Source organism: Sceloporus occidentalis, unplaced genomic scaffold (genome assembly GCF_023333645.1).
Source record: "Sceloporus occidentalis isolate IW3139 unplaced genomic scaffold, rSceOcc1.0.p SCAF_4, whole genome shotgun sequence".
Lineage (NCBI taxonomy): Eukaryota > Metazoa > Chordata > Lepidosauria > Squamata > Phrynosomatidae > Sceloporus > Sceloporus occidentalis.
This window is the reverse complement of record NW_028316984.1, coordinates 19,460,889-19,487,093: the sequence shown is the minus strand read 5'-3', so window position 1 is coordinate 19,487,093 and position 26,205 is coordinate 19,460,889. Positions and strand designations below refer to the sequence as shown.

Below are 26,205 nucleotides of genomic sequence, written 5' to 3'. Positions count from 1 at the left end.
TCTTATTGGTAAGATAATAATATATATATATATATAAGCCGCAGATCATCTTATTTTGGGGTTTGAAATTCTGTCAGATGTGTGGCAGGGAGACATTGCTTCTTAATCTTGTGCGATTCTTTCTGAAAACAACACTGGGAGAATGTAAATTCATAAGCCTTTGAAAATGATCCCTTCTAAGTCAGTTGCCTCTTGGGCTTGGATGTGAATGGCACTCAGGGGACTATGTTCCTCTTATCAGAACTGAGCAGCCAGGCAAAGGGGCAGCCAGCACACATTGAGGAGGCCATGATGATGTGTGCTGGTCAAGGACATCTGACAGTTAGTGAAAGGTCCCTTGCTATGTTAAATAAATGCTATTTCCTTCCTGGCTTCAGAAGGAGCTAATGTTTTTGTGAGGTTCTTTTTTGCTTTTTGCTTTCTGGCCCCAGAACAATAGGGATAGCTCAGACAGCCGTTCTGCCAAGGGAGATGTGCATTAGATTATCATAAATCCACAGATAGAAAGTGCACTGGTCAATGAGTGTCGGCCTTCTTAGATTAAATAACAGGATTTAATTGAAAAGGCGTCTCAGGAGAGGGAGAGGATTGAGACAAGACTAAGCATACATTAACATCAGCTGGACAGAGAAGAATTTATGTGATGGGGAACAAGCTTAGAGCTTTTTTTTTTAAACTAAGTGACCTTAACACAGCAGACTAGTTGGAAAACACATTTTGCTTGCATTCAACATGTATGAAAGAAGGGAAACTGCCTACAATTGGGATGGGAAGTCATTTTGTTCCTTCTGTTCTTTCCCATTCCTCCTCCTTCTGACACTGAGTTCAGTTTCTGTACAAATTGGCAATATTGCAGCCATGTCATTCCCAGCTAAACAGAAACTTGTAGCAGCATGTAACTTGTCAGTGTGTCAGGTTACCTGTCCAGCATAAGGAAAAACTTTCAGGAAGAGAAAAAGGAGCTGATCACCCAAAGAAAATCCTGTCTTGAACTACTGAAGTTTGTTGCAAGAAGAGGAAGACAGGCAGGGGGAAATAAAATGGATTGCAATTGTTTGATTGATGCACTTGAGAGGGAAAGAAAAGGGGGAAGGGATGAAGAGAGTGGTTTGATGTAGTTATAAATTACTATTTCTGGCCTGTTGAACAATGATGAAGCTTTCTTCATCCAACTCATCAGGCATCCAAGCAAACTGTCCAAGAGAATGAAAATGTTGGCTGTAAGAACTACTGTCAGTTCTCTAGCCAGACTCTCTGGCAATCTTTATGGGATTTTTGAGGCTTTCTCAGCCCAAATCAAACACATTTGGAGAAGCGGATGATTATGAATTGCAGTTCTGTGATTCCAAAATTCTGTATTATGTTTCTTCAGAGTATGAGTAACTTCTAAATCGTTTACAGGGACAGAATAAAAACAATAACTTGTAACAAATAGCCAAATGCAACAAGGAATCATATCATGCCTTTGCTGAAACATTTTCACCAACTACTAGTTTGTTTACAGACACAATTCAAACTGCTAGCCATGACCTATAGAGCCCTTACATGTTACGTCCAGATTTTCTGAAGGCCCTGGGTCCCCATATAATCCTGCCCATATATTAAAGCTATTGGAAGATCTTGTCATCCTCCCACACTTTATTGTGTTTGATGTATTTAAAGGGAATGTCTTAAATAAATATTTGGAATGGATTTATTATTTAATGCCTTCTATTGTTTTAGCCACTTTCTTTTATCCTATCTTGTAATCTGCCTACAGTCCCCTTTTGAGAGACAGGCTATGTAGTCAGTCAGTCAATCAATCAGTCAATGAAATAAATAATCCCAATGGGATGTATGAACATTCAAGCTATATATAGAGTAGGTATAGTCCAAGTTTCTACAGCTCTATATAAATAATAATAATAATAATAATAATAATAATAATAATAATAATAATGTGATGTTGGGCTTTGTTGAGTGATGGCAGAGATACTTTTCAGGTTAATCAAGTCAGAACTGTGCTTTGAGTAAAGATTCAAGGCTTACAAAATAGGATCTACTGGGACAGAAAGGAGAAGAGTTTCATTGGAAGAGGAAAGATACAAGTTAGTATAGGTTGAGTATCCCTTATCTGAAATGTTTGAGACCAGAAGGGTTTCAGATTTTGGATTTGTTAGAGCTGCATACTAATCGTGATCCTTCTCTCTGGACTCTGCAGTGCGGACTGCAGCTATACTTGCACAAGATGCTAAAGAAATACCCAGAGTCTCCAATATCATTTTATAGAACTTTACTACAACACAACATCAACTCTCCAGTCAACCATCCATCAATAACTATAACCCACACTGTGCATAGGTCATGCCCATATTTATACATATTGTCCATGGCATGATCTCCTCACACAGCTGTCTGCCATTGTCCACTTTCATCAGCCTCCTTCATCATGACTGTTAAGTCATCCTGGGATATCTCCCAAGTGGTGTGTCTATGACACTCCATATCTGTCACCATGATGCAGTCTCTCCAGGTGTTACACAATCAAGCTTCCTCTGCCAACTACCTTATTCTATCCTGTGAAATTCTAAACCCAGTAATGTTTATACACTGACAGGATTTTTTTCAGATTTTGGAATATTTGCATATGGGTGATGCATATCTTGGAGATGGGACCCAAATCTAAACATAAAATTCACCTATGTTTCATATACACCTTATTCTAATAACCTGAAGGTAATTTTAGAAAATACTTTAAATATTTATTATTAATTAATTAATTAATTAATTAACCTTTATTTACATGAAACAAGTGCACATTGAATCATCAGAAAGCAAAGATGTTACTATCTCAGCCATCCATGAAAAAGGTTTTGGATTTTCAGATAAAGGATAACAACCTGTATATCTGTCTATATGGCATTGGGATTGTTTGGTTTTTTACTTCCTCTTGTTGTGGAAACTTCCTCTTGTTGTGTTGCTTTTACATCTTAAGGTACTTTTACATTTACATTTTTATCTCTTTTTTATAAAAAAATCAGTGAAGCTGACCATGATATGAGCCATTTATAGAGGTCTCTTAATAAATTATTGACACAGAATTATTGCTTCAAGGACAAAGCAAAAAAAATATACCCATGTGCCAGAATTTTGTTCTATTTTGAGCTTAAAAATACTGATTCAGCTATCATTCATGTCCGGTAAGCAAGTTGAATATATCCTGCATGGAATGAATTGGCAGAAGCCTATAATATGTTTGGGAGGAATAGGACACATTTGACTTCAGCAAGTACTTAAACTGGGTACATTTTCTATTTTTTTGGTTGTTTTATATTCTGGAGTTGCCAAGTCATGCAAGCTGTCAAAAAGGAGAGGGGGGGGGAACCTACCAAAAAACTGATTGAGAACCTATTTATCCATGAAAAGAGATATTTGAGATGTACTTGTAAATCTTCTGCCTTGGGACATTTCCTAGTGAGACGTCTGTTTGTCGGGACTACTTGTAATTGAGTTGTTACATGTGAGCTGTCAGTGAGGATGAAATGTTTTCCCAGCATGCCTGATTATATTGCATTGGTGGGTTTTTAAAAAAGAAGAAGAGAGAAAGAAATATCTTTCTCTGTATATGAAACACTTTTATTTTCTCTTACCCTTGCCAAAATGTCGTGGCGTGTATTAAACTAATGTTTTCCTGATGAATCTGATTTGTTTGTTTCTAGCTGAAGGCTGCTATCCTAAAGTCCTGTTTCAGCGAGCACACCCAAAGTCCAGAATAAAAATAATTTAAAGAGAAGGGGAAGGAAGGAAAAGGGATTTGGTCTTCTCTTTCTTTCTTTTTTTTCATTTGCAGAATGTAACCCATTTTGTCCCATGATTCAGAGCTATGCTTATATTCCATCTTATGGTATCCTGAGATGGCTAGTTTGTTGTGGCACCAAAGCTGCCTGACAGAGAAGGGTAAATATTTCACAAAACTACAAATCCCAGAATTCCATAGCATTGAACCGTGGCAGTTAAAGTGGTGTCAAACTGCATTAATATTGCAGCATGGCCACAGCCTGTGAGAGATTCTGTTCTGGAGGGCCTAAAGAGCCCATGTCAGTCAGACAACAAAGTGCTGGACCAGATGGACAACAATTTTTGCCTGTTATGCAGAACCTTTATATCAGGCATCGGCAACCTACGGCCCGCGGGCCGGATCAGGCCCGCGGAGACCGTCAGAGCGGCCCCAGGCCGTCCCTGCCGCCGATTGCCGCCGCTGGCGCCCTCCTTCCCCCGCCCTGTGAGAAGGCTTCGGCCTTCCGAGGGGGCGGGGGAACCTCTGGGGCCGCCGGCAAACCCGCCAATCAGCGGCGTTTGCCGCCGGCACCCTCCTTCTTCCCCACCCTGTGAGAAGGCTTCGGGCTTCCCAGGGGACGGGGAGAGGCTGTGGGGCCGCGGGCTTCGCAAGAGGGAGGCGGGGGTCCCCCTCGTCCTTTTCCCCAAGCCTGCGGTTGCTGCAGAGCCGCGGGCCTGGCAAGAAGGAGGCGGGGTTCCCCTTGTCCTTTTCCCCAAGCCCGCAGTTGCTCCACAGCCACGGGCCTGGGGAGAAGGAGGCGGGGGTCCCCCTCGTCCTTTTCCCCAAAGCAAGAGGCAAAGCAAGGTGGGAAATCACCCTCCTCAGGGACTTGGGTGCAAAAGGCACGCTTCTTCTTTGCTGCTGCTGCTGCAGGCGCCTTTTTCCCCTCTCAGAAGCTCCCGCGGGGGCGGGAGGAAGAGGAGGAAGGCAGAGAAAAAACGGAGGAGAAAGAAGGAAGGGAAACCCCTGCCTTTCCCTTCCTTCCTTGTCCTCTTTCTCCTCTGGTTTTTTCTGCTTTCCTCTTCCTCCAGCCTCCTTTACACTTCTCTCCCCAGAGTTTGCTTCCAACTCTCTCCTTCTCTCTCTCTCTGTCTCACACACACAAAATCTCTGGCCCCACTTTTCTTCCCCCCCCCCCTTCCCCTGTTTTGAGTAAGAGTAGGAGAGAGGAGGCAGCCACATGGTTGTTGTTGTTGTTGATGTGTCCCTCCATTTGCAACTTATGGAGACCTTGAGGCAAAACTATCATGGGGCTTTTAGGTCCAAAACACGCTTTGCAGAAATAACCCACTTTGAGGCCGCTTTAACTGCCTTAGCTCAGTGCTAAGGAATCCTGGAAATTGTAGTTTATTGTGGCACCAGAGCTCTCTGCCAGAGGCTAAAAGTCTCATGAAACTACAGTTCCCAGAATTCCCTAGCATTGATCCAGGGCAGTTAAAGCAGGCTCAAACTGGATTATTTCTGTTTTATGTTTTGGGCCTCAGAGGGGATTTTTTTTTGCCTTTGCCACTGTCTTCTCCTGAGGCCGAGAGAGTGTGATTTTCCCAAGAGGGAACCCAGTGGAGATTCAAACTTTCGAGGGCAGAGAGATTTGTTGTTGTGTGCCTTCAAGTCGTTTCGGACAATGGCATCTCTAAGGTGAACCTATCATGGAGGTTCCTTGGCAAAGTTTTTCAGAGTAGGTTTATCATGATCCCTCCTGAGGCTGAGAGAGTGTGGCTTGCCCAAGAGCACCAAGTGGGTTTCCATGGATGAGCAGGGCTTCAAACTCTGGTCTCCAGGCACACAACTCAAACCACTGAACCATGCTGCCTCTCTGTATCTTCTGTGCTTTTAAAATGCTTGTTGTTGTATGCCTGCAAGTCGTTTCCAGTTTATATGTATATATCTGTGTGTGTGTGTGTGTGTGTGTGTGTGTATTATATATAAATAGATGTGTTGGTGTATATATGTGTATGTGTGGGATATATGTATATATATGGGTGTGGATGTATGCATGTGTGTTTCTGTGTATATATGTGTGGGTGGGCATGAATGTGTGAGTGTATATATCAGTGAGTAGGTGTGGATGTGTGTATGTATGTATATATGAGACAGACTCTGCATGCTAAGTCTAAGGGGGAGCTGTAAAGGGTTGTTGTTGTTATGTAGTTGTGTGCCTCCACTCTCCTCCCCCTCCAGCTCTCTGTTGGTGGTGAGGGGGTTGTTGTTGTTGCTGCTGCTGCTGCTGCTGCTGTACACCTTCAGTCTATTTCCAACCCTGGCACCAAGTTTTTGGTGAGTTTCTCCAAAGGAGGTTTGCCAGTGTCTCTCTGAGGCTGAGAGAGTGTGATTTTCCCAAGGTCTCCCAGTGGGTTTCATGGGGTTTCCTTGGAGAGAGTTATATATAAAGAGATGTGTGGGTGTATAAGTGTGTGTGGGTGGGTGGGTGGGTATAAATGTGTGTGTGTAAATAGTGGCTGGGTATATATATATGTCTATGTGTGTGTATGTATGTATTTGTGTGTGTGTGTGTGTGTGTATATATATATATATATATTGGGGCAGACTGTGCCCCACTACGTCCAAGGGGGAGTTATAGGGTTGTTGTTGTTATATAGTTGTGTGCCTTCAAATCCTTTCTGACCTATGTGGCAACCCTATAGTGGGGTTTTCTTGGCCATTAACTTTAGAGGAGGTTTGCCCTTGCCATCCCTTGAGGCTGAGAGAGTGTGAGCCAGTGGGTTTCCATGACCAAGCTGGGATGAGAACCCCAGTCTACAAAGTTGGTTCCTTTTTATCATCCTCTAGTCTACATTGTAGAACTAATCCAGTGTGACACCAATTTTTAAGTGCTGTAGTTCCATCCTATGGAGTCCTGGGATTTGTAGTTTTACTTTGGTCTTCTCTGCAAAAGAGTGCTGGTGCCTCATAGAACTACTAATCCCAGGATTCTGTAGGATGGAGCCATGGCAGTTAAGGTGGTCTCAAACAACGTTACTTCTGCAGTGTAGTTGCAGCCTACATTAGAGCCACTGAATTGATGGAATCCTACTTGTTCATTCACTGTTCATTTAGCAATTGATTGAATGTTTTTTTTCCTTAGTTGGGAATAACCAACAGGAATTTATTTATTTGTTTGTATTTTATTTATTTTATTTGGTTTATATGTGGCTTTTCTGTCCAGGAAGCTGTCCAAAAGATGCCCGATTTTGAGCAGGATTGTGGTTGTTTCAGACTTACTGTGACCTAAGGGTTTCCTTGACAAGGCTTTATAAGTATTTTTCCTTTTTGTTATGGCATCCTCTGAGGCTGAGAGAGTGTGACTTGCCTCTATTTTTGTGTGCTTTCAAGTCTTTCCCAACTTAGGGCAACCCTGATTTTCTTCACATGAGGTTTGGGTTTGCTGAAGGCTGAGAGAGTGTGACTTGTGTGTATGGTGCCTACAAGTTGCTTCCAACTTATGGTGACCCTAAGCAGAAAATATTATGTGGTTTTCCTGGCAAATTTCATCAGGGGGATTTATTATTGCTAGTCTGAGGCTGAGAGGGTGTGCCTTGGATTTTTACCTGGAAGTCCCACCCCAGAAGGCAGAGGTCCTGCTCCCCAGAGGGCAGATGCCCCTCCCCAGAAGCCTTGCCCCCAGAGGGAGGAAGTCCCGCCCCTGGCACCCAGTGAAGAGATACCTTTGAGTTTGGGCACTCAGCTTCAAAAAGGTTCGCTATCACTGGGCTAGAATAACTCTCTATTTTCTATTTATTTATTTATTTATTTATTTATTTGAAATTATTAAATTATTTATTTTTTTGCTTCGGCCCCCCAGTTGTCCGAAGGACAGGAACCCGGCCCCCGGCTCAAAAAGGTTGCCTACCCCTGCTTTATATGTTTCTAAGTGTAAAATATGAAGTTAATGAAACATTTTTGTGACCTCAGACACCCATCCAGGTTTTTTTTTCCAAACTTCTGAGGCAGACGAGAAGCCTTTTAATAAATGAGAAGTGAAGTAGAACTTGACCTCCAGCTGATTTCCTGTTTTTAAACCTTTCCCATGCTTAAAACAGCCCTGGGGGGAGAGGAAATGGTAAAATGGGTAACATATAACCCACCAATCCCCCTCTTCACTCCTGAAGAACAAAGTGGAAATGAGAATTCTGTACTTTGGGTCCCTAGTGGGATCAGTCAGCAGACAAAATAGTGGCAGGTTGCTTTAGGGCAGGTGCCTTGATTAGAAGGCATAATGCTGTTAGTGAGATCTCTCTCTGTGTGTGTATGTATGTGTGTATTCTTTCAAAGTAACAAAGTAGGCATTCTTTGTTAGTTTTCCAAAGTGAGTTGTTCAGTATCATGTTACCCATAACACAATTGCTTCTTAGTTGCTTTGGTGTTAGAATTTATGAAAATGATAGAAAAAAATTATAGAAAAAAGGCCAAAACTGACTTCAAATTCCCTCCATTGTCCCAGATCAACATTTGAGTGGTAAGTAAGGCAGGCTCAATGCTAGGGAATTCTAGGAACTGTAGTTTTATGAAACATTTAGCCTTCTCTGTCAGAGAGCACTGGTGCAACAACAAACTACAATTCCCAGGATTCCCTAGCATTGAGCCAGGGCAGTAAAGCAATCTCAAACTGGATTATTTCTGCAGTGTGTTTTAGACCTTAGAGAACATATAGCAGTAGCCAGTAAACATGTGCAGTACTACAAAACAATATCATCTTTATTATTTTGCAAAAGGAGTGTTCTTACACTCTTATTACCAAATAGTAACTTAATACAGTACAGTTAACAATGGCGGTTTATAGACCGCCCGAAAACGGCGGTCTCCTGCTGCCCTCATTTGTTGCGCAGAGGAGCCCCAGCGGCCAAACCGCGCAACTGCTCCATGCAGCAAAAAAGAAGATGCAAAATGCAGCTTCTTCTTGCGGTGCCCTTATAATGCCGCAAGGCACCAATGGTGCACTTGTGGTGTCATAATGGCACCGAGACATGCAGATGCTAAGCATCTGCTTCGTCAAAATGGCGATGCCCATGTAGAATGGGTGCTGCCATTTTGTACATGCTTGGCACGTACTATGGTTAGGGGCGTCTGGAAAGGACGCCCCTTTCTAACCCTAGTATGTGCAGTGCACGTACATTTTGCCCGTCTGGAACGGGCCATTGTTCCTTGTAACAATTATTTCCTACACAACCCTTTTTGCTACTTGAATGTATTAGTATCGCTTCCTTTCAGCTACTACAATGGGCATCGCTGGTGGGGAGAGGATGATGACCACTTATCCTTCATGTTTCTTCACATGCAGTGAATGCTAGCTACCCCAGATTAAGAAGTGAGGCACTAATTCATTGCTGCACTACTTTTATCGCCTGATGACTAGTGCAGAGCATTATAAACAGCAAATGTACATTGTTACAATATTAATAATGTATTTCTAGTCTTTAAGATAAACGCTTGATTGTATTTTACTACAGATTCTTGGCAGGGCATTACTGTAAACTGTAGATTAGATAGAAAGATATATAGGGTTTGACTGTGTTAATTTTACAGTAAAACCTTGACTTTGGCAGGTTTAATTTTCACAAATTCGATTATTTGTGTGTCGCCATAAGTAATTAAATAGGAGGAGGAGAAGGAGGAAGATGGTGGTGGTGGTGGTGATGATGATGATGGTGGTGATGGAGTTTTGCAGCCTGATGTGGAAAATCACAGACAATTTACATTGACTAGAAATGTAAAGAAAAGTTTTACTAGGTTAGTAAGTCATGAATGCATAAAATAACACCGAGTGTTCTTGCATCCCCTTCTAATGGTTGCCCTGCTGTTGCTGCTTACAAGGCCCAACATGCCCTGAGATGGCAGAATGGAAGCAGGGCTTCTCTATCCCTTAGAGACAGGAATATAAATTGAGTTAAGGTTTGGGGTAGCCTAGAAATATTATTTTTTTCCCAACTTTTAAGGGGGTCCTGTAAATGACCCCCATAAATGTGGAGGGCCGACTGTATTTATTTTATTTACAGCATTTCTGTATCACCTCCAGTCCGTAAGGACTTCTGAGGCAATGAACAACTAGAAACCATTTAAAACAAAACAATTTTTATACAGATTAAAATACTCTGTCAAAAGTCCTAAAAGCAGTATAAAAACAATGTTGTTCCACTGAATAAGAAGAATTGATGTGGAGGGAGTGGATTGTTCCCAAACTAGTTTTGTGAAACTGCAACTTTATTACATGTAACCAAAAGCCTTTTTCAACTTCACAAGCTAAACTTTGTATAAATAAACTATTAGGCATTATAATGTACAGCCACTGTTTTCATTAAATCAGTCATGATTACAATCAGGATTAAAATATCAAAATTAAATAACAGCATCAGCTATTATAAATTAGTTGGTATACAAAGAGCTATTTTAAAATAAGAATAAATTATGCTTTTGAGCAGTGCATTTAACTGATTCCCAGGGTGTTTCAGTGAAGCAAATAGCTGTGAAATGTTATGGATGCCAAACTGGATGTCTGTGGAGAGCTGTAAGAAACCTAATACTTGAAAATGATTTAGAGTATTTATATCTGTCGTCAGGCTGGGACACATTTTAACAACTCTATTTTGGTATTGATAACATACCCACACACTGATGATAACCCAGCAGATTGGTGCAAAAGACTAATGTGGGCTTTAATTCCTCTTTAATATACTTAATGGATCTCACGAAAATCATGAAACAATTGGACACTTGAATTTGTTTGCTATACTTTTAGTTTTTTGTTTGTTTTGCTAATCTTTGACTACATTTATTTAGGAGCATAGCTAGACTTAGAACTATTTGTTCCCAAAATGTTCTAAACTGTCATCAGAAAAATAAACAAGAATAGTGGTCCTTTGTATTCTTGTTTTGGGAGGAAACCAGCAACATCTGAGTCTTTTGCATTGAGTTGCTTGTGACTGAGGGGCTTCCGTATGTTCATAGTCAGTATTTCAAGTAATGCTCACAATAAAATTGATAGTTACAGATGGATATGGAGTGAATGCCATGAAAAGGTGCAGAGAATCACTGTTGTTATACATGCACGTTCTATAAATTGAGATACTTGCTGTATTCCAATTAATTCTGTTGCTCCATTGGAAGTGAGAAGTAAAGTTAGCAGTTTGGCACAATAAAATTACTAGGCAAAAAATGCGTAAGATCAGAGGTGTGCTTGTCTGTGTGAGAATGTAAGTGAGATGTTTGGATAGATTAGCATGGCTATGTCCAAATGTCTTTCAAAAACTCAGTATTGTTGCACTGTCTGTATGTCATGGGAGGGATTGCCTGGATTGCTACAGTGTGGAGAACAAGTACATAATGTTTGTCTAGGAGTTTGGGAGACCGAATCACCGCTTGGCTACAGAAATCTACTGGTTTACCTTGCACCAGTCATACTCAGACTTATATGAAGGCAGTGGCAAAGCTCCTATGAATAAATCTTGTCAATTTTTTAAAAAAAAATTATGAAAGAGTTGCTATAGATTGGAGTGGACATGAAGGCACATAGCAACAAAAAGTATAAAAAACATAAAGTGGGACAGTATGCAAAGGGATGTTGTAGCACCTTTGAAACTGTCTGAGAGAAGTTCTAGCATTAGCTTTCATATACTTAAATTTGCTTCATTAGATGCTTCCAACTTATGCTACCAACTTTCTTCCCTCAGTCTCAAAGGTGCTTCAACATTCCTTTGCATACTGAGCATGACTCACATGGCTTTTTGAATTCTAACAGTGTGGGGCAGGATCAGTGCAGAACTGGGAGGAATGAAGGAGTCCAGCAGCACATTTCAGCCTAACTGGTTTATTTCAGCATGCACTTTCATGGATGCCAATCTACATTTTCACATGCACTGAGGAGCACTCAGTGGTGCATCTGAAGAAGTGGGCTGAGATTCATGAAAGCTCATGATGAGGTAAACCAGTTTGTCTCAAAGGTGCAGCTGGATTTTGAAGAGGAAAATTGCCCAGTTTGGCATTAAAGAATGGAGGCATTGTGAGTTGAAGTTTATTTAATGACACAGTGCCAGGCCAGATTTTAAGATGTCAGAAACAACTTGAAGGCACACAACAACAATAACAACAACAACAACAAGTAAATAGAAGTGAGAGCCAGCTTGATATAGTGATCTAAGTGTTGGACTATGACTCTGGAGACCAGGGTTTAATTCTCCTTTCAGCTGTGAAAACCCACTGGGTGGCTTTGGGTGAGTCACACACTCTCAGTCCCAGAAAACCCCATGATAGGTTCCCCCTAGGATTACCCTAAGGCAAAAAATAATTTGAAGCCACATCAACAACAGCAACAACAACACATAATTGCAGTGGGTCCTGAAGCCAGTGCACTGCCCCAGGACCCTCCAGGGCTGGATGAGATGTTGAAATGTGAATATACTAACCCAGCAAACCAAATGCTGGAAATCTACTTCTGAATACCTTTCATGCTATACAATTATAGCACTAAGATTCTACTTCCAACCACCATGTCTGCCTCCCATGGAATCTTCCTGGAGTCTGGTAATATGGTCAGAGGCACCAGAGGAGTGAGGATTGCAAAGGCTCCCTCCCTCCACTGCCAGCCCTAGGAGCCCTTAGGCAGTTGAAGTGCAGTCGTACCTCTGGAGCTCTGTAGTGCGAAAGGGTCCCTGGTTTTGAAAAATAGTTCTCTTTTGATGTTAAACAATGCAGGGTGCCAGCAACCAATTCAAAAAGCTTCTAGGAGTGGCAATTCACCCTTTGTGCCAGAAAAAGGGTGGACTGTGGAGGCATTGAAAGTCTCAAAATGACTTCAGACCATCTGAGAGGGGGAAAGAGAAGAAAGACAGAATGTGCCACTGAATATCAACGTTTACATCACATTGTCAAACAGATACTTAGCAGCAGATAAAAATATTCTTATGTATTTATACATTCCAACAAAAATGCACCACATTCTGTCAGTCTCAGAATGGCAAACTCAGATTAGTTTTAAACATATAGCTGATGGGAAGGCTGACAACGCAGTTGGCTATGACCCAACCCCTGTGTGTGTGTGTGTGTGTGTATTTTTTCCAATTTGTTTATTTTTACCTAATTGCCAATGCGCCTTGTGTTTATTAACTGTACAGAACTCACCATCACTGAAGTGATTTAGAGCTGCATTGATGGTGCAAAAGCATAGTTCAGAGACTTAACAAAAAGAATGTCTGGTAATATTTTTAAACTTTTAAAATAGGCATTGGGGCCCAGTCATATATACAGACTATTTTATACATGGCTATATTGCCATGATTCACTAGAAGAGACAATAATGCTTGGCAAGGTAGAAGACAGTAGGGAAAGAGGAAGACCACATGCCAGATGGATAGATTCAATCAAGGAAGCCATGGCCCTGAAGATAGGGTGATTCAGAAGTCTCTCATTCATAGCATTGCCATAAGTCAAAGTTGTCTTGATAGCAGTTAAAAACTACAACATAACCAGGAGCTTTTATGTATCACTGATTGCAATGGAGCATTTGTTTCCCAAGAGCAGCAGGTTTGTAGTTCTGTTTTGAAGGACATGAGCATCTTTTTGAAAAGAAAACTAGGAAAGTTAAAGAAAAGCTTGTGGGTTTAAGAAGAGCTGGCAGGGTGGACTGCTAGATCAGGGAATAATTATTAATGTCAACATCAGACCACTTTTATGTTTTTCAATTAAATGAAATGCATTAAATCTCTCCTGTGATTAAATATATTAAATATTTGTTCTTGATACATATTGGAATTGAGGTTTATAGCTCTATAGACCCTGTATTTCTTCTCCCTCTCTTTCCTCTAATAATATGGTGGTTTCCAGATTAAAAGTGCATTATTTATTTTAATTTTACAAAGGATTAAAAACAATAGGTTTTAATTGCATCATCATAGATTTTGCTTTTGCGTTAGGAGGAGATGCAGACTATCTTTTTGCGTATCAATGCTCTTTCTACAGAAGTTATTCCTGGCAGGTAAAATTGTATGAGCACAAGATTGGTTGTACAAGTTATTTTACAGATTACATTGAAATTAAAAGAAGGCCTACTCTGTTGTCTGGAGCCATACTATGTATGCTCTCATAAACCAATATGCTTTTTGTAAATTTTCTTCCCATATGAAGTTTTTCCATCTTGAAAGTGTATGTGTCTCAAAATAAGGCTGAAAATGTTTACTCATTCAAATGATGATGGCAACCAATGTGCTTACATTCAAATTGTCTTTATACCTATTCCGACATCGTGGTGATTTTATTCATAGAGAGGAAGAGTGACATGCCCTGTCAGAACACCTCCATCTTCAGCATTTACATCCAGACATGATTATGGAATGACACACAGTTGAGAACCCTGCCTTAGAGTTCCTAATCATGCTGATCTTTGTGATTGTATGTGTCCAAACACAGGTATTTGTTCCTTCACGTCAGTCTAGTAAACATGGAAAAACTCCAGTTTGAAGAGATGAGGCTACAGCATATATACACATGGGATAACAGGGGCCCCAACATGTGGCATTGCTGTCATCATCTAGTTAAATCTGTCTGTATTATATCTTTATATTCTACCCCAATGTCACTCTTTATCCACCAGTTAGTAACCAAATTCTTACAGATTTTCAGCCAGTGAAACTATAGATTTGGATTCCACTTTCAGTTGTTTTCTTAAATAGGTGGGAGTAGGACTAATACTGGGGCTAAGAGCAAATTTTTGGGAAAACCTGTTGTGATCTGTTTATTATGTAACCTTGATTGTCTGAGAGCAAGGATGAAGAAATGAAAGCAGGAACAGTACGATTTACCCTCCTTATCCATAGATTCTTTATCCACAGATTCAACCATCCATGGCTTGAAAATATTTTTTTTAAATATATAAAATCGAAAAACAAACTTTGATTTTACCCTATATTATAAGGGACATCATATGCTGCACCATTGTATTTCATGGGACTTGAGCATCTACAGATTTTGGTATCCATGGGGAGTCCTGGAACCAAGTCTTTCTATTGTCTTTCTTTACAGCCACATAATTATTTAGTTGGTTATCCCCAGTTCTAGTTATCTTAACCTTTAGCCTACGAGGCAGGATGTTTTAGCACTCTAGTTACATTTATTCCAGAATTCAGTCAGAACTGAACTTGTAAGCCAGCCATTTTCCAGCATTGTTACCTCACAAGTTTGAATAAACCCTCCCCCTGCTCAAAAATGGGAAGACAGAAAGAACATACAGTTGGTCCTTCTTATACACGGATTTTTTATACACGGATTCAAGCATACACAGTTTGAAAATGTTCCAAAAAAGTATAAATTTACCTTGATGTTCCATTTTTTATTAGGGACACCATTTTGCTGTGTCATTATATTTAATGGGACTTGAGCATACACGGATTTTGTTATACACGGGGGATCTTGGAACCAAACCCCAGCGTATAACAAGGATCCACTGTACTCCCTACTGGCCAAGAAGGTCCAAGAAGAAAGTTGATGCCATGAGAATATGCAAATGGGATATTCTATCATCTTGGAGGTTAACTGTGCATAAGAAGTTGTAGCATAAGTGTTTGTAAACTTGGTCTACTTCACACATGCATCTGAAGAAGTAGGGCAAGTTTACAAAAAGTTACAATACAACTTCTTTCGCACAGTCTCAAATGTTTGTGATCTCTTTGCATACTGATATTCCATACTAACATGGCTGTGTTTCTGAGGTCATTTGAGGCTGGGATGGAAGGGCCTTGTGCAGACATCTACAATGCACTTCATTGTAGAGAAGCTAGAAGCATTGAGGCCTGACCAGACACACAGAAAAAGCAGCAGTAGAATCCTTTAAGTTGTTGTTGTTTTCCACATAATCTGTCAAACAAAAGCCAGAGGCACAGCAGGTATTCAGGCATGGAATGAGAGGAATCCTACCACAGTCAGTGGATAAGCACACAGCATTGCTCACCCAAAGGCATGCAATAACAAAATGTCTCTGAAGTGTATCACAGACAACATGAAGTCCTGAAGGAACAGTAGTATCCAGTCTCTTGGTGCTGTCATTTCAGATGAGCCTGAAGCACTGTGCTGGATCAGATCAATGTCCTTTGCAGTCCAACATTCTGTCCATCTTGGACTCCTTTGTAACAATACTATATCAATACAGGAGTGTACTGCTGGATCTGATACTGACTAGTAGCCATTGATTGTTTCATACTTCATTGATCAGTCTATACTTCATAAATTTATCCAATCCCCTTTTCAGACCATCTCAGTTGACAGGTATTTTCACATATTCAAATATATTCAAATATATTAATATTAATGTTGATTGGAAAGTTTGCTTTGAGTTTTCAGCACTACCTTTTGCCTAAAAAGAGAGAGTGATCTCTATTATGCTGAACATTGTGTCTTAAAAATACTCCTGTTTTTATCTCTGAAAACAACTATAGATGGCAGGTGGTTGAAATGCAGAGACATTCCTTAGATATTTCAGGCAACAATGTCATAAAATGTCTAACAAAATGTGACTCTGGGAAGACTGAAATATTCCATCGCTCTGGAAGAGATTTAAGACAGAGGACATGCATTTACTATGTTCAGTTGTAGATTCATGTGATGATTTCATAGTAGAGTAGGGTGCATGAGAAATAAGTATTTAACCACTGTTTGTTTATGCAAATGTTCTGCTCTTTCCCTGTTCATCCAACAGAAAGGGGAACCCTACTGCAACGTTCTTTCATTAGAGACTACCGAGCAATTGACCTTTGAGATTCCTCTGAATGACTCTGGCTCAGCTGGACTTGGTGTGAGCTTAAAGGGCAACAAATCTCGAGAGACTGGGGCTGACCTTGGGATTTTCATCAAATCTATCATCCATGGAGGTGCTGCTTATAAGGTATGGAGAAGGGGGACCCTGTATTTTTCTTTATAACTTTTCAACTGGAGAAATATTGTGCCTCTTGCAAAATATGTACATCAACTCTGTTTTGTATGCAGAAGAGATGTGCATTTTAAAGAACATTGTTTTAAAAAACTCCCCATGCTAGGACAGCCATAGTGTCCATCTTGTCTAAGGATGAAAGTCATGAGGCCTTCCTGTTGTTGTGGGATGGCAGCTCCCGTCATTCCTCATCATTGATTATGCTGTCTGGGGCTAGTGGGAATTACAGTTCAGCAATATCTGGAGGACTGTGCTATTACCAACCCTTTATTAAGTCCCGCACTTTGTCTGGTACTGTAACCAATTATATTTCAGGGAAACAAATAAGCTAAACCTGATGACAGTAATCTATTGTAGATTTTTTAATGTAAGTTTCCTCTAGCAGTGTTTTCAGTGTGGCTTCTTAATGCGAGGTATGCATTTGGGTTATTATTTCTTTATTGTATGAGGACACAGGGAAAAACAGGCTTTACTTGCCAATACTACTTAGATGTGCCAGGATAGGTTCCAAAAGAATCATTAGGAGAAAGCTATTAAGTGTGCTTGTGGATGTAGTATCATTACTATTCTCAGTTTATTCACAGTACATGTTCTACTCAACTTTTCTGGCTCTGACTTGAAAATACCTACCTTTTACAATCTCATTGCTTCTCCATTATCTCCAGTAGGGATGTAAGAGAATGGATTGGATTATCTACATCATTGGTTACCAGCTTTATTCTTTCACATATATTAGATTTCACTTCCCAGAATCATTGACCATTGGCTAAGCTGGCTGATGCTTCTGGGAGCTGGAGTCCAAAAGAGCTGGAGGACCAAAGTTTGAGTTTTTTTACAAGTAGAAGGGTTCATTCTCTTCTTCCAAAGTATTTTAGACAATGTAAGGAGTCTTATAGTACATTACTTGCTAGAATCATAGAGCTGGAAGAGACCGCAAGGGCCATCCAGTCCAACCCCCTGCCATGCAGGAAATCCAGATCAAAGCATCCCCGTCAGATGGCCATCCAGCCTCCGTTTGAAGACCTCCAAGGAGGGAGACTCCACTACACTCCGAGGGAGTGTGTTCCACTGTCGAACAGCCCTTACTGTCAGGAAGTTTCTCCTAATGTTGAGGTGGAATCTCTTTTCCTGCAGCTTGCATCCATTGCTCCGGGTCCTAGTCTCTGGAGCAGCAGAAAACAAGCTTGCTCCCTCCTCAATATGACATCCCTTCAAATATTTAAACAGGGCTATCATATCACCTCTTAACCTTCTCTTCTCCAGGCTAAACATCCCCAGCTCCCTAAGTCGTTCCTCATAGGGCATGGTTTCCAGACCCTTCACCATTTTAGTCACCCTCCTTTGGACATGCTCCAGTTTCTCAATGTCCTTTTTGAATTGTGGCGCCCAGAACTAGACACAGTATTCCAGGTGGGTCCTGACCAGAGCAGAATATAGTGGCACTATTACGTCCCTTGATCTAGACACTTCTATTGATGCAGCCTAAAATCACATTGGCTTTGTTAGCTGCCGCATCACACTATTAACTCATGTTCAACTTGTGGTCTACTTGGACTCCTAGATCCCTTTCACATGTTGTCTCCTTAAGCCAGGTGTCCCCCATCCTATATCTGTGCATTTCATTTTTTCACCCTAAGTGCAGTACTTTACATTTCTCCCTGTTGAAGAACACCAGCTTCTTCTGAATTAAATAAACTGACTTTTTAGAACAGGGAATAAGGAAATGAAATGCTAGAATTCTGTTTTGAAGACGTGAGGAAATTTTCGTACAGGAATATACAAAGTCCTAATGGAGAAGTGAAGCATGTATTGGGAAAACTGCTTAGATTTATTCAGAATGGTTAATTAGCTCAGTTGTTGCCTACATTGCTTGGCACTAAGTTTTATAGACGTTTCAGATTGGCCTTTCCTCTAATATAAATCAAAATTTGAACCTTCATGTGCAAAGCATGTGCTTTGCCACTGAACTATGGCCCTGTAAAGATGCTTGATTAAAATATTACTAATTTTTATTTCAGAGCATGGGAAAGTTATGTTTTGGAATGAAGTTTTCAAATCCTCCCAATGGGGGGAAAAACCTTTTCTAGTTCTGGTGACTTATATCTTTTAGTTTCTGATATATTTTTGTATAACTTCAAATAAGAAATGTCTCAGGAAAAAATTGTCTCTCAATTTTATGTATACAAGGTAAAACAAAAACTGAGAACTTATGAGTATATAAACTGAGATAACCTTTTCCCTAAATGTGTGTCCATTTTATGTGTTTATTGTTGCTAACTGCTCTCAAATCGACCTCGACTCATAGCAACCCCGTGGATGAGACATCTCCAAAATTCCCTGTCCTCAGCTGCTCTAATCAGGCCCTGCAAGATCAGGTCCATGGCCTCTGATTGAATCTAACCATCTAGTGTATGGTCTTCCTCTCTTTCTACATCTCTCTACCTTTCCCAACATCATTATCTTTTCTAATGACTCATGCCTTCTCATGATCTGGCCAAAGTACATTTTCTGTGTACTTCATAAAATAATGTTAAGAATCAACTTAAACAAGTCCAAAAAATTGAGATACATTTGTTCTCAAAAGTATTTCTTAGTTGAGTAGTTCTGCAAAAATGCAGTAAAATATAAAATAAAATGTGGTATTTCTACAGTTCCTCTGAGTTTTAATGTTAAGTTGTTATAACTGGCTGAATTGTTTCTGATTTTTGTCATTACAAAGTGTTATTGCAATAATAAGTTAAAGGAAATGGTGTAAATCACAGCTTCCTCTCCTTTGTCTAGAATTCAGGCCTGGAACACATGGGCCTTTGCGGCTCCCTTGTCACGTGTGAGGGTTGCAGCTGCGGCACACCCACCAGAAGGGCGCATAATGGTGACGTCGCAGCTGCACCGCTTCCAAACAGGGCGGCTCAGCTGTGACATTACTGCACTGGGTCTGGCGCTTTGCGGCATTGCAGCGGCGCCGCAAAAAGGAGTCGCTTCCAGGCATTCTTTTTTTGCTCCACAGCAGCGCCATGGAATTTGATTGCTGCGGCGTTCCTGTGGAGCAAAGAGAGGTGCCAGGGAGGCGTCTCTTTTTGGCGCTCTGTACTGTGCCTCACTTGAAGAGTGGAAAAAACCTTAGAAAAATCACAGTTCATGGAATGCTCACATTTTGTGTTGGATACCTTGAATCTTTATGTTTTATTTAAGGGATTCACATTCTCCTGATATGGCAAACTCACCACAGTCATAGATAGTAAGTCAAGGGTGATTCCAGAACATCAGTCCACTATCCAAGCCACCTTGGATCCCATTTTTTGGAGAAAGTCAGGATATAAATTCAATAAATAAATGAAACAAAGAAATACTTAGCATTTTCTGTGCACTGCTTGTAGTGCCCCCAGGAGCAATGCAGTTGGATCTATAAAATAGCACAAAAGCAATGAAGATACACACTTTTTGATTGCAGAAATGAGATTTTTCAATAAACCAAAAACAGCATGGTCATATTTTTATTGAACAATTAAAATAGTATCATTGACAAGTGTGTGGCTTGGCAAGAATTAGATCAGTTATGTATCACATAGGACTTAATTATTTCTCAGCCAAAGAAATGAATTTTATAAAATCTTCCGGGTTTCTCCATCATGTCACAAGGCAATATGTTATATGTGTGTCTGTGCGAGTGCATGTTTCAATAGGTGCTAACTATTGGGCAGTAACACAATGGTAAGGACACACATTTAAACTCTGAGTTGATGATCAGCCCTCTATGTGATATGATAAGGTGGAATAACAAGTTTTAGGATTAATCTGAGTTTTAGAGGAATTGTGGAATGGAAAGAAGGGGAAGACTTTAATTACTTTTCTATTAATCTGGATTAATGAAATCTGCTTTCATGTACACTTTTGTGCCTCTGGTACAAAAAAAAGTGCATAGAGTTGCAAAGTGGAAACCTCACAATGCAGACATTCCAAAGGAAAGTCCTGTATAATGTATGTTTCCCACATAAAGTGTAAGTCCAGTGTGAATTAAGCACCTTGCAGCAGATAGATTACATGGGGATTGTGTGTGCGTGCGTGTGTGTGCAAGTTTCTGTCTTTCAAAACTTTTCTTATTGGCAAGAAGACAAGAACTGACATTGGCAAGAGGGATAAAAATGTGACTGTTCATCAAATTTTTCAAAAAGCAGAGAGACAACTGGAGATCGGGGCAGCGTGGAGGGGAGAAGGAAGAGGCACATGCCTCTTCCTCCTCTTCCTGACCTTTCCTGGCCTCCAGTTGCCTCTCTGGAGGCAACTGAAGGCCGAGAACCTTGGCTCCTCACCCTCCCAGGCCTTTAGCTTTTTATGGAGAGGCAGTTGAAGGCCTGGGACTAGATAGAATAAGTATTCACAATGACATGCTATGTTGATGGAGAAACTAATATACACAGTATCTGCTTTGGAGAATAAGATGAGAAACAGTAACTTCTTCGAACTCTGGTACCCTTTTTTTACTTCATGAATGAGCACATTTGGAGCACATTTCCTTCCTGAAAGATGTGCTTTGGATACCACTCCTATAAAGAGTACTTGACCAATGTCCCATTATAGGAGGACTGGACAGACTGTTGTAGTAGTGCTTTTCAGCATCATGGTTAAATATCATGGCATTGTTAGTATACAAATTTGCATGTTCTTGGCTGCTGTTGCTCTTATGCATTTGTTCCCTTACGTTCTGTTTCCTCTTAGAGCTCTACATATTGTTGTGTTCAGCATCTACCTTGAGTTTAAGTGAATGGAAATACTGCTTTGAAAACTGTAACATATATAATCATTATTTCGGTAAGGATAGTAGACTCTTTTAACAGATAGCTTGTGATAACCAAGAGGAGAGAATGTGAGTGTAATGCTGGTCCAATAAATGAGTTTCAGAAATGCCTTGGGATAGTATCTCAGAAAGAGGTTAATGCTAAAGCAAATTCAATTTCCCCCACTGTCATATTGGACTAGAAATACTCTTCTGAGCTATAAAGCAGAATTGACTACTGTGTAAACTGCTGCATGGATCTGTAGCAATTGCAGGAAAAGACTTGTCCTACACTAAGACCAGGGTCATTTGGCGAAAGTGTTCACAATGCTGCAAGGTTCACTGAGGTGATGAACCTCTAACCATTTTTTACAGATGAGAACTCTCATGGCTCATGTGCAAGCTGTAGCTTCCTTTCTGCCTAGGTAGTTTCTTGCAGATACACATGTATATATGGATACTGCAGCTACATCTGTACTGTGTAGGCTGCAATTTGTCTTAAGGTTTTGATGGGCAAGAACCAGTTTGCTGCTGGCTTTTCCCTGCTGGGCTGTTAGAGGGACACCTCACTTATGGCCAGTAAATTGTAAATCTGAACTAACCTATGACTCACCTTCTAATATTTTGAATAGATTTGTTGTTTGATTTTTTTCAGTAATGTAATATAATAAAATATGAACATATTTCTAGAAATCTAAACTCTTACAAAATGAGTAATAATAGATAATAAAATAAAATAAAACTGTTCAGCCCTTCCCTTTGCATAAACAATTTCAACATATCCATCCTGACTTGTTAAACTATCTTTTAATTTTGTCCAAATAAGAAAGCTGTAACTTGAATTCTTCTTACAAACCAGAATATGAAACCAGAGGTTTAGAGCAACCATGTGGAGGCATGGCTTGTTTGTGGTCCGATTCACCATCGTTCCTAAGATAACCATTATATCTCAACAAGCTTCTTCCTTGACTATCTGTCATGGCAAGTGATCAGTGCATCCTGGAGAACTCTGTGGTCTGATGAGTCAAGGGACTCATCCAACGACCCTCAGCCTCAATTTGTATGACAAAGGAGCTGTACGGACATGCTATGTTCCCCCGAGCCTGGCATTGTCCTGTGTAGATGATGCAGGCTAACAGCCCCAGCCCAGGATCGGCTAGACCAGATGCTGATCCAGCAGTTACAGCCTGACACCAGCCCAAAAGGACCTCATCACATTTTTTTAAAAACTGTAACAGTCACACTATCACATACCCCTTTACCTGCTGCTGCCATGACCCCTGTGAAGACTCCAGTCACTGCCAGTGATGTTAGAAGTAAGCACCTGCCCTCATGGGCGAAGCAGGAGACACAGAGGTGGCAAGAGGTAAAGGTAAGGGTGTGAGTGGTAGTGGGTCCATGGCATGATGGTGGGTGGATTTGTGAACATCTGCCTGTCTCTGCACTGACCTGGGTACGTAGGTACTGGGGGAACAGGCCATGGGTGGGATACCACAATACCGACCTGTGGTATCCTACCTATGCACATAGGCATAAAGATTCCAAGCTTCATTTGAACAATTCTTCCATAGTTTTGCTGCATGTTGAAAAAGATTCTGAAGAAAAGAATCAACCATATGTAAAGCGTAATAAAAGAATTGTGGATGGAAACCAAAAGTAATGGAAAAGCTCTTCAAAATCTTCATAACAGCTCCCAATAATTTTCATTCTTTTCTCTGACCATTGAAATGAATAGTTCCTTTCATTTTTGTAAGGATTATATTAAATACAGAAAAGGTGAGTATATTATCGAATAACTGTTCTACACTTCTTTGTTTTGGGGTGGGGAGCTTTATCTGTTAGAGATCACTTCCTCTAAGATGTGGATTTCTGGTGCTCTTGTGCTCAGCAGGTACACTTTCTTTGACAATGGCCCAGACATTTTCTTACTCTGTGTCCCAATGTTTGTTTGTTTTTTACATTTCTTTTATGCAGTAGAGGAATATACTGAAAGAAGAGGTAAAATACTAAGATTAAAAGAAGGACAGTAAAAATCCAATAAAAATCATATTTTTAATGTGAATGTCATCAAGAGAAATAAAATCAGACAGTATCTGTAGCTGTGTCTGTCTACAATTTTCAGTACACATGTAAAAATCCTAGCAGATTTTAACAACTCTTTTTGGAAAAGGCTTTTGTGGTCATATATGTATGTTGCTGGTTAGTGAAAATACAAGATGCTCCAAATGTCCCTAAATGTTCATATTATTTCCAAGAGTGGGATATCTTTTGAGCATCATGTTTGGCTCATGCTGTTGCATTTCTCACCAAAGTAACCCCCCCCCCCCAGACTAGATCTTTGTGTTTACTGTAAGCCATCTCCTTTTGTCATACTAACTTGCTTTATTTGTCTAATCCAATTTATACCCCCTTTCTCTTTTCTCCATAGTAACATAGGTTTTCTTTTCAGTGCTTGCTGTTTTGTGTAGTATTCTTATAACTGCTTTAATCATTGTTTGTAAGAAGAAGAATGTGTGTTTAGAGTTGGCAAGAGTTGGTAATGTTGAATATACTAAATGCTTGAATGATTGCAGAGGGTGGGGGATCAAAATATACATATTATGGACCACTAAGACATATGAGAGATGTAAGCAAGTCTGACAAATGCTTATAGAAAACTCTTAATGAGTTTGTGATTGAATCAAATTCACTGTAAGCAGGCTAATGGTTTTTCAATGCCACTGCCTTTTCTGTGAGTCTTTTTTCATTGCAGACCCTTTCAGTCCATATTAGGTTTCTTCAGGTTTATGGCATCAGCATGAATAATTTTTGATGAAGATGTCTCTCAGATAAGAGAGGTCACTTCCTTAATAAGGAGCACTGCTTGTTTAGGTACAAGAGAAATGATTGTGTGTTGTAGGCATTGATGAATCAATGGCAGATGCTAAATTTTAAAATGAGTAGTTTTTTTTAATCCCTTTAGTATCTCAGAGGTAACAACAGACTGAGGCTTGAGAATGTGCTTGCCAGTTGGCCATGATTGTTGTTATGTACTTTCAAGCCATTTCCGACCTAAGGTGACCATAAGGTGACTCTATCATGGGGTTTTCTTGGCAAGATTTGTTCAGAAGAGGTTTGTCATTGCCTTCCCCTGAGGCTAAGGGCATATGCCTTGCCCAAATCCACGCAGTAGGTTTTATGACATAGCTGGGAACTGAACTCTGTTCTCCAGTTATAGTCCAACATTCAAATCACTATGCCACACTAGTTATAATTGCACCACCCTTACACAGCAGGAAAGAGTAGCAGTGGTGGGGCCAATTTCCCACCCTGTACTACACCACCCCACCCTCTTTTATGCCAAAAATTAAACTGAAAAATGCTTTCATGTTTTTCCAGGGCTTTGTCTCAGTTTTTTTCTGGGTGGTGATTATTATGGGGCTATTTTAATGTAAACCACCAGTCTTGGAGGCCTTAACAAGCAATGTTTCACAGTTTTAGTTTTATAAAGAAAAATGTTTGGAAAAATATTGAAGATTGTTCAGGGACTCCGGGAAGAGGAAATAGACCAGCTTCTGGGAACTCTATGTATGCATCCTGTACTTTACCCCTTCCTGACATGCAAAATGCCATCACCTACAGCTCAAAATCTAATAGATAATACAAGATTCTTTTTAAAAAATAGCTCACAGAGTGGAGGATGACAATATGATGATGAAGGCAAATTCTCTTACCTGTTGAAAAGAGAGATGTTCAGCCATGTACTAGGGTCTTAAGCCATATCAGGTTTTATATGTTAAAACCAGCACCTTCGAAGTTTTAGGAGCATGTTATTGGGCACTGCAATTAGTGTCTTTCAGAATGGAATATGGAGGCTTAGAAGGCTTGCTGTGTACACAGATCTGAATAAGCAATCCTTTTAAAGTGAGCTGTAGCCTTTTGATTTACACTGGTGGAGGCAGACTGAGTATCCATTTAGTCTGCAACAATTACAGCACGTCAGTCAGTCAGTCAGTCAGTCAAGTTTCTTTGGCAACTAAATTCAGATTATATGAAAAACAAAATACAAAACCTACAGGAAATCAGTACCTGTATCTGGGGTGGGGAGAGGAGTTGAAATTAATCCATCAGTTTTCTCAGCATTTGGTACAGGGGTTATTATAAAGGTTGACAGATTTGTCACCAAACTTGATATCTGAGCAGTGACTTTGGTGAAAACGGAGGACTGCTGGTGGACTGATAAAAGGCAGAGCATGGGAAATTGTTTTTAAGAAAAACCAATATAATGACATGCTAAAGCCATTCATAACTGGATATTAGTAAGATGATATGTCCCAGAACATCTTCGTACTACTCTCCAGTTATGTAAGGCTTGAGCAGTAATTAAATGCATTTGCCTTAAAATTAATGTTCCAAGCTATTGTCTGAATCCTGGGGAAGACCACCTGTAAATAATTTTATAGACATTGCACAAGAAAGTATCCAGTACATGTCTGTGTAACACCTTTGACCCAGGTGCAGAGGGCAGATGGAGGCTTCTCAGGAGCAGATCCATTTCCACCAGCCGTTGGCTGGTCACAGGGGATGTAAATGCCATTCATTGCCCTTGTGTGTTGGGGTAGAAGTGACAACTGCTTCCTCAGCTGCATAAGAGTAACAGGGAATGCCTGGATGTACCCCCACAAAGAGTTTGTCAAAGGCCAGAAAAGAGGGTGAAGCTCATCTGGG

General features: G+C 40.3%; 1 protein-coding gene across 2 annotated transcripts in view; it reads left to right on the top strand.

Annotated features, from left to right (window-relative positions):
• PARD3B (par-3 family cell polarity regulator beta) overlaps positions 1 to 26,205 on the top strand; it is a 574,817-nt gene that overhangs the window by 215,599 nt on the left and 333,013 nt on the right. For both annotated transcript variants that reach the window (XM_089519344.1, XM_089519343.1), the window contains exon 11: positions 16,494 to 16,679. In XM_089519344.1, coding sequence (XP_089375470.1) covers positions 16,494 to 16,679 — 186 coding nt within the window. The remainder of the gene's footprint in view (positions 1 to 16,493; positions 16,680 to 26,205) is intronic.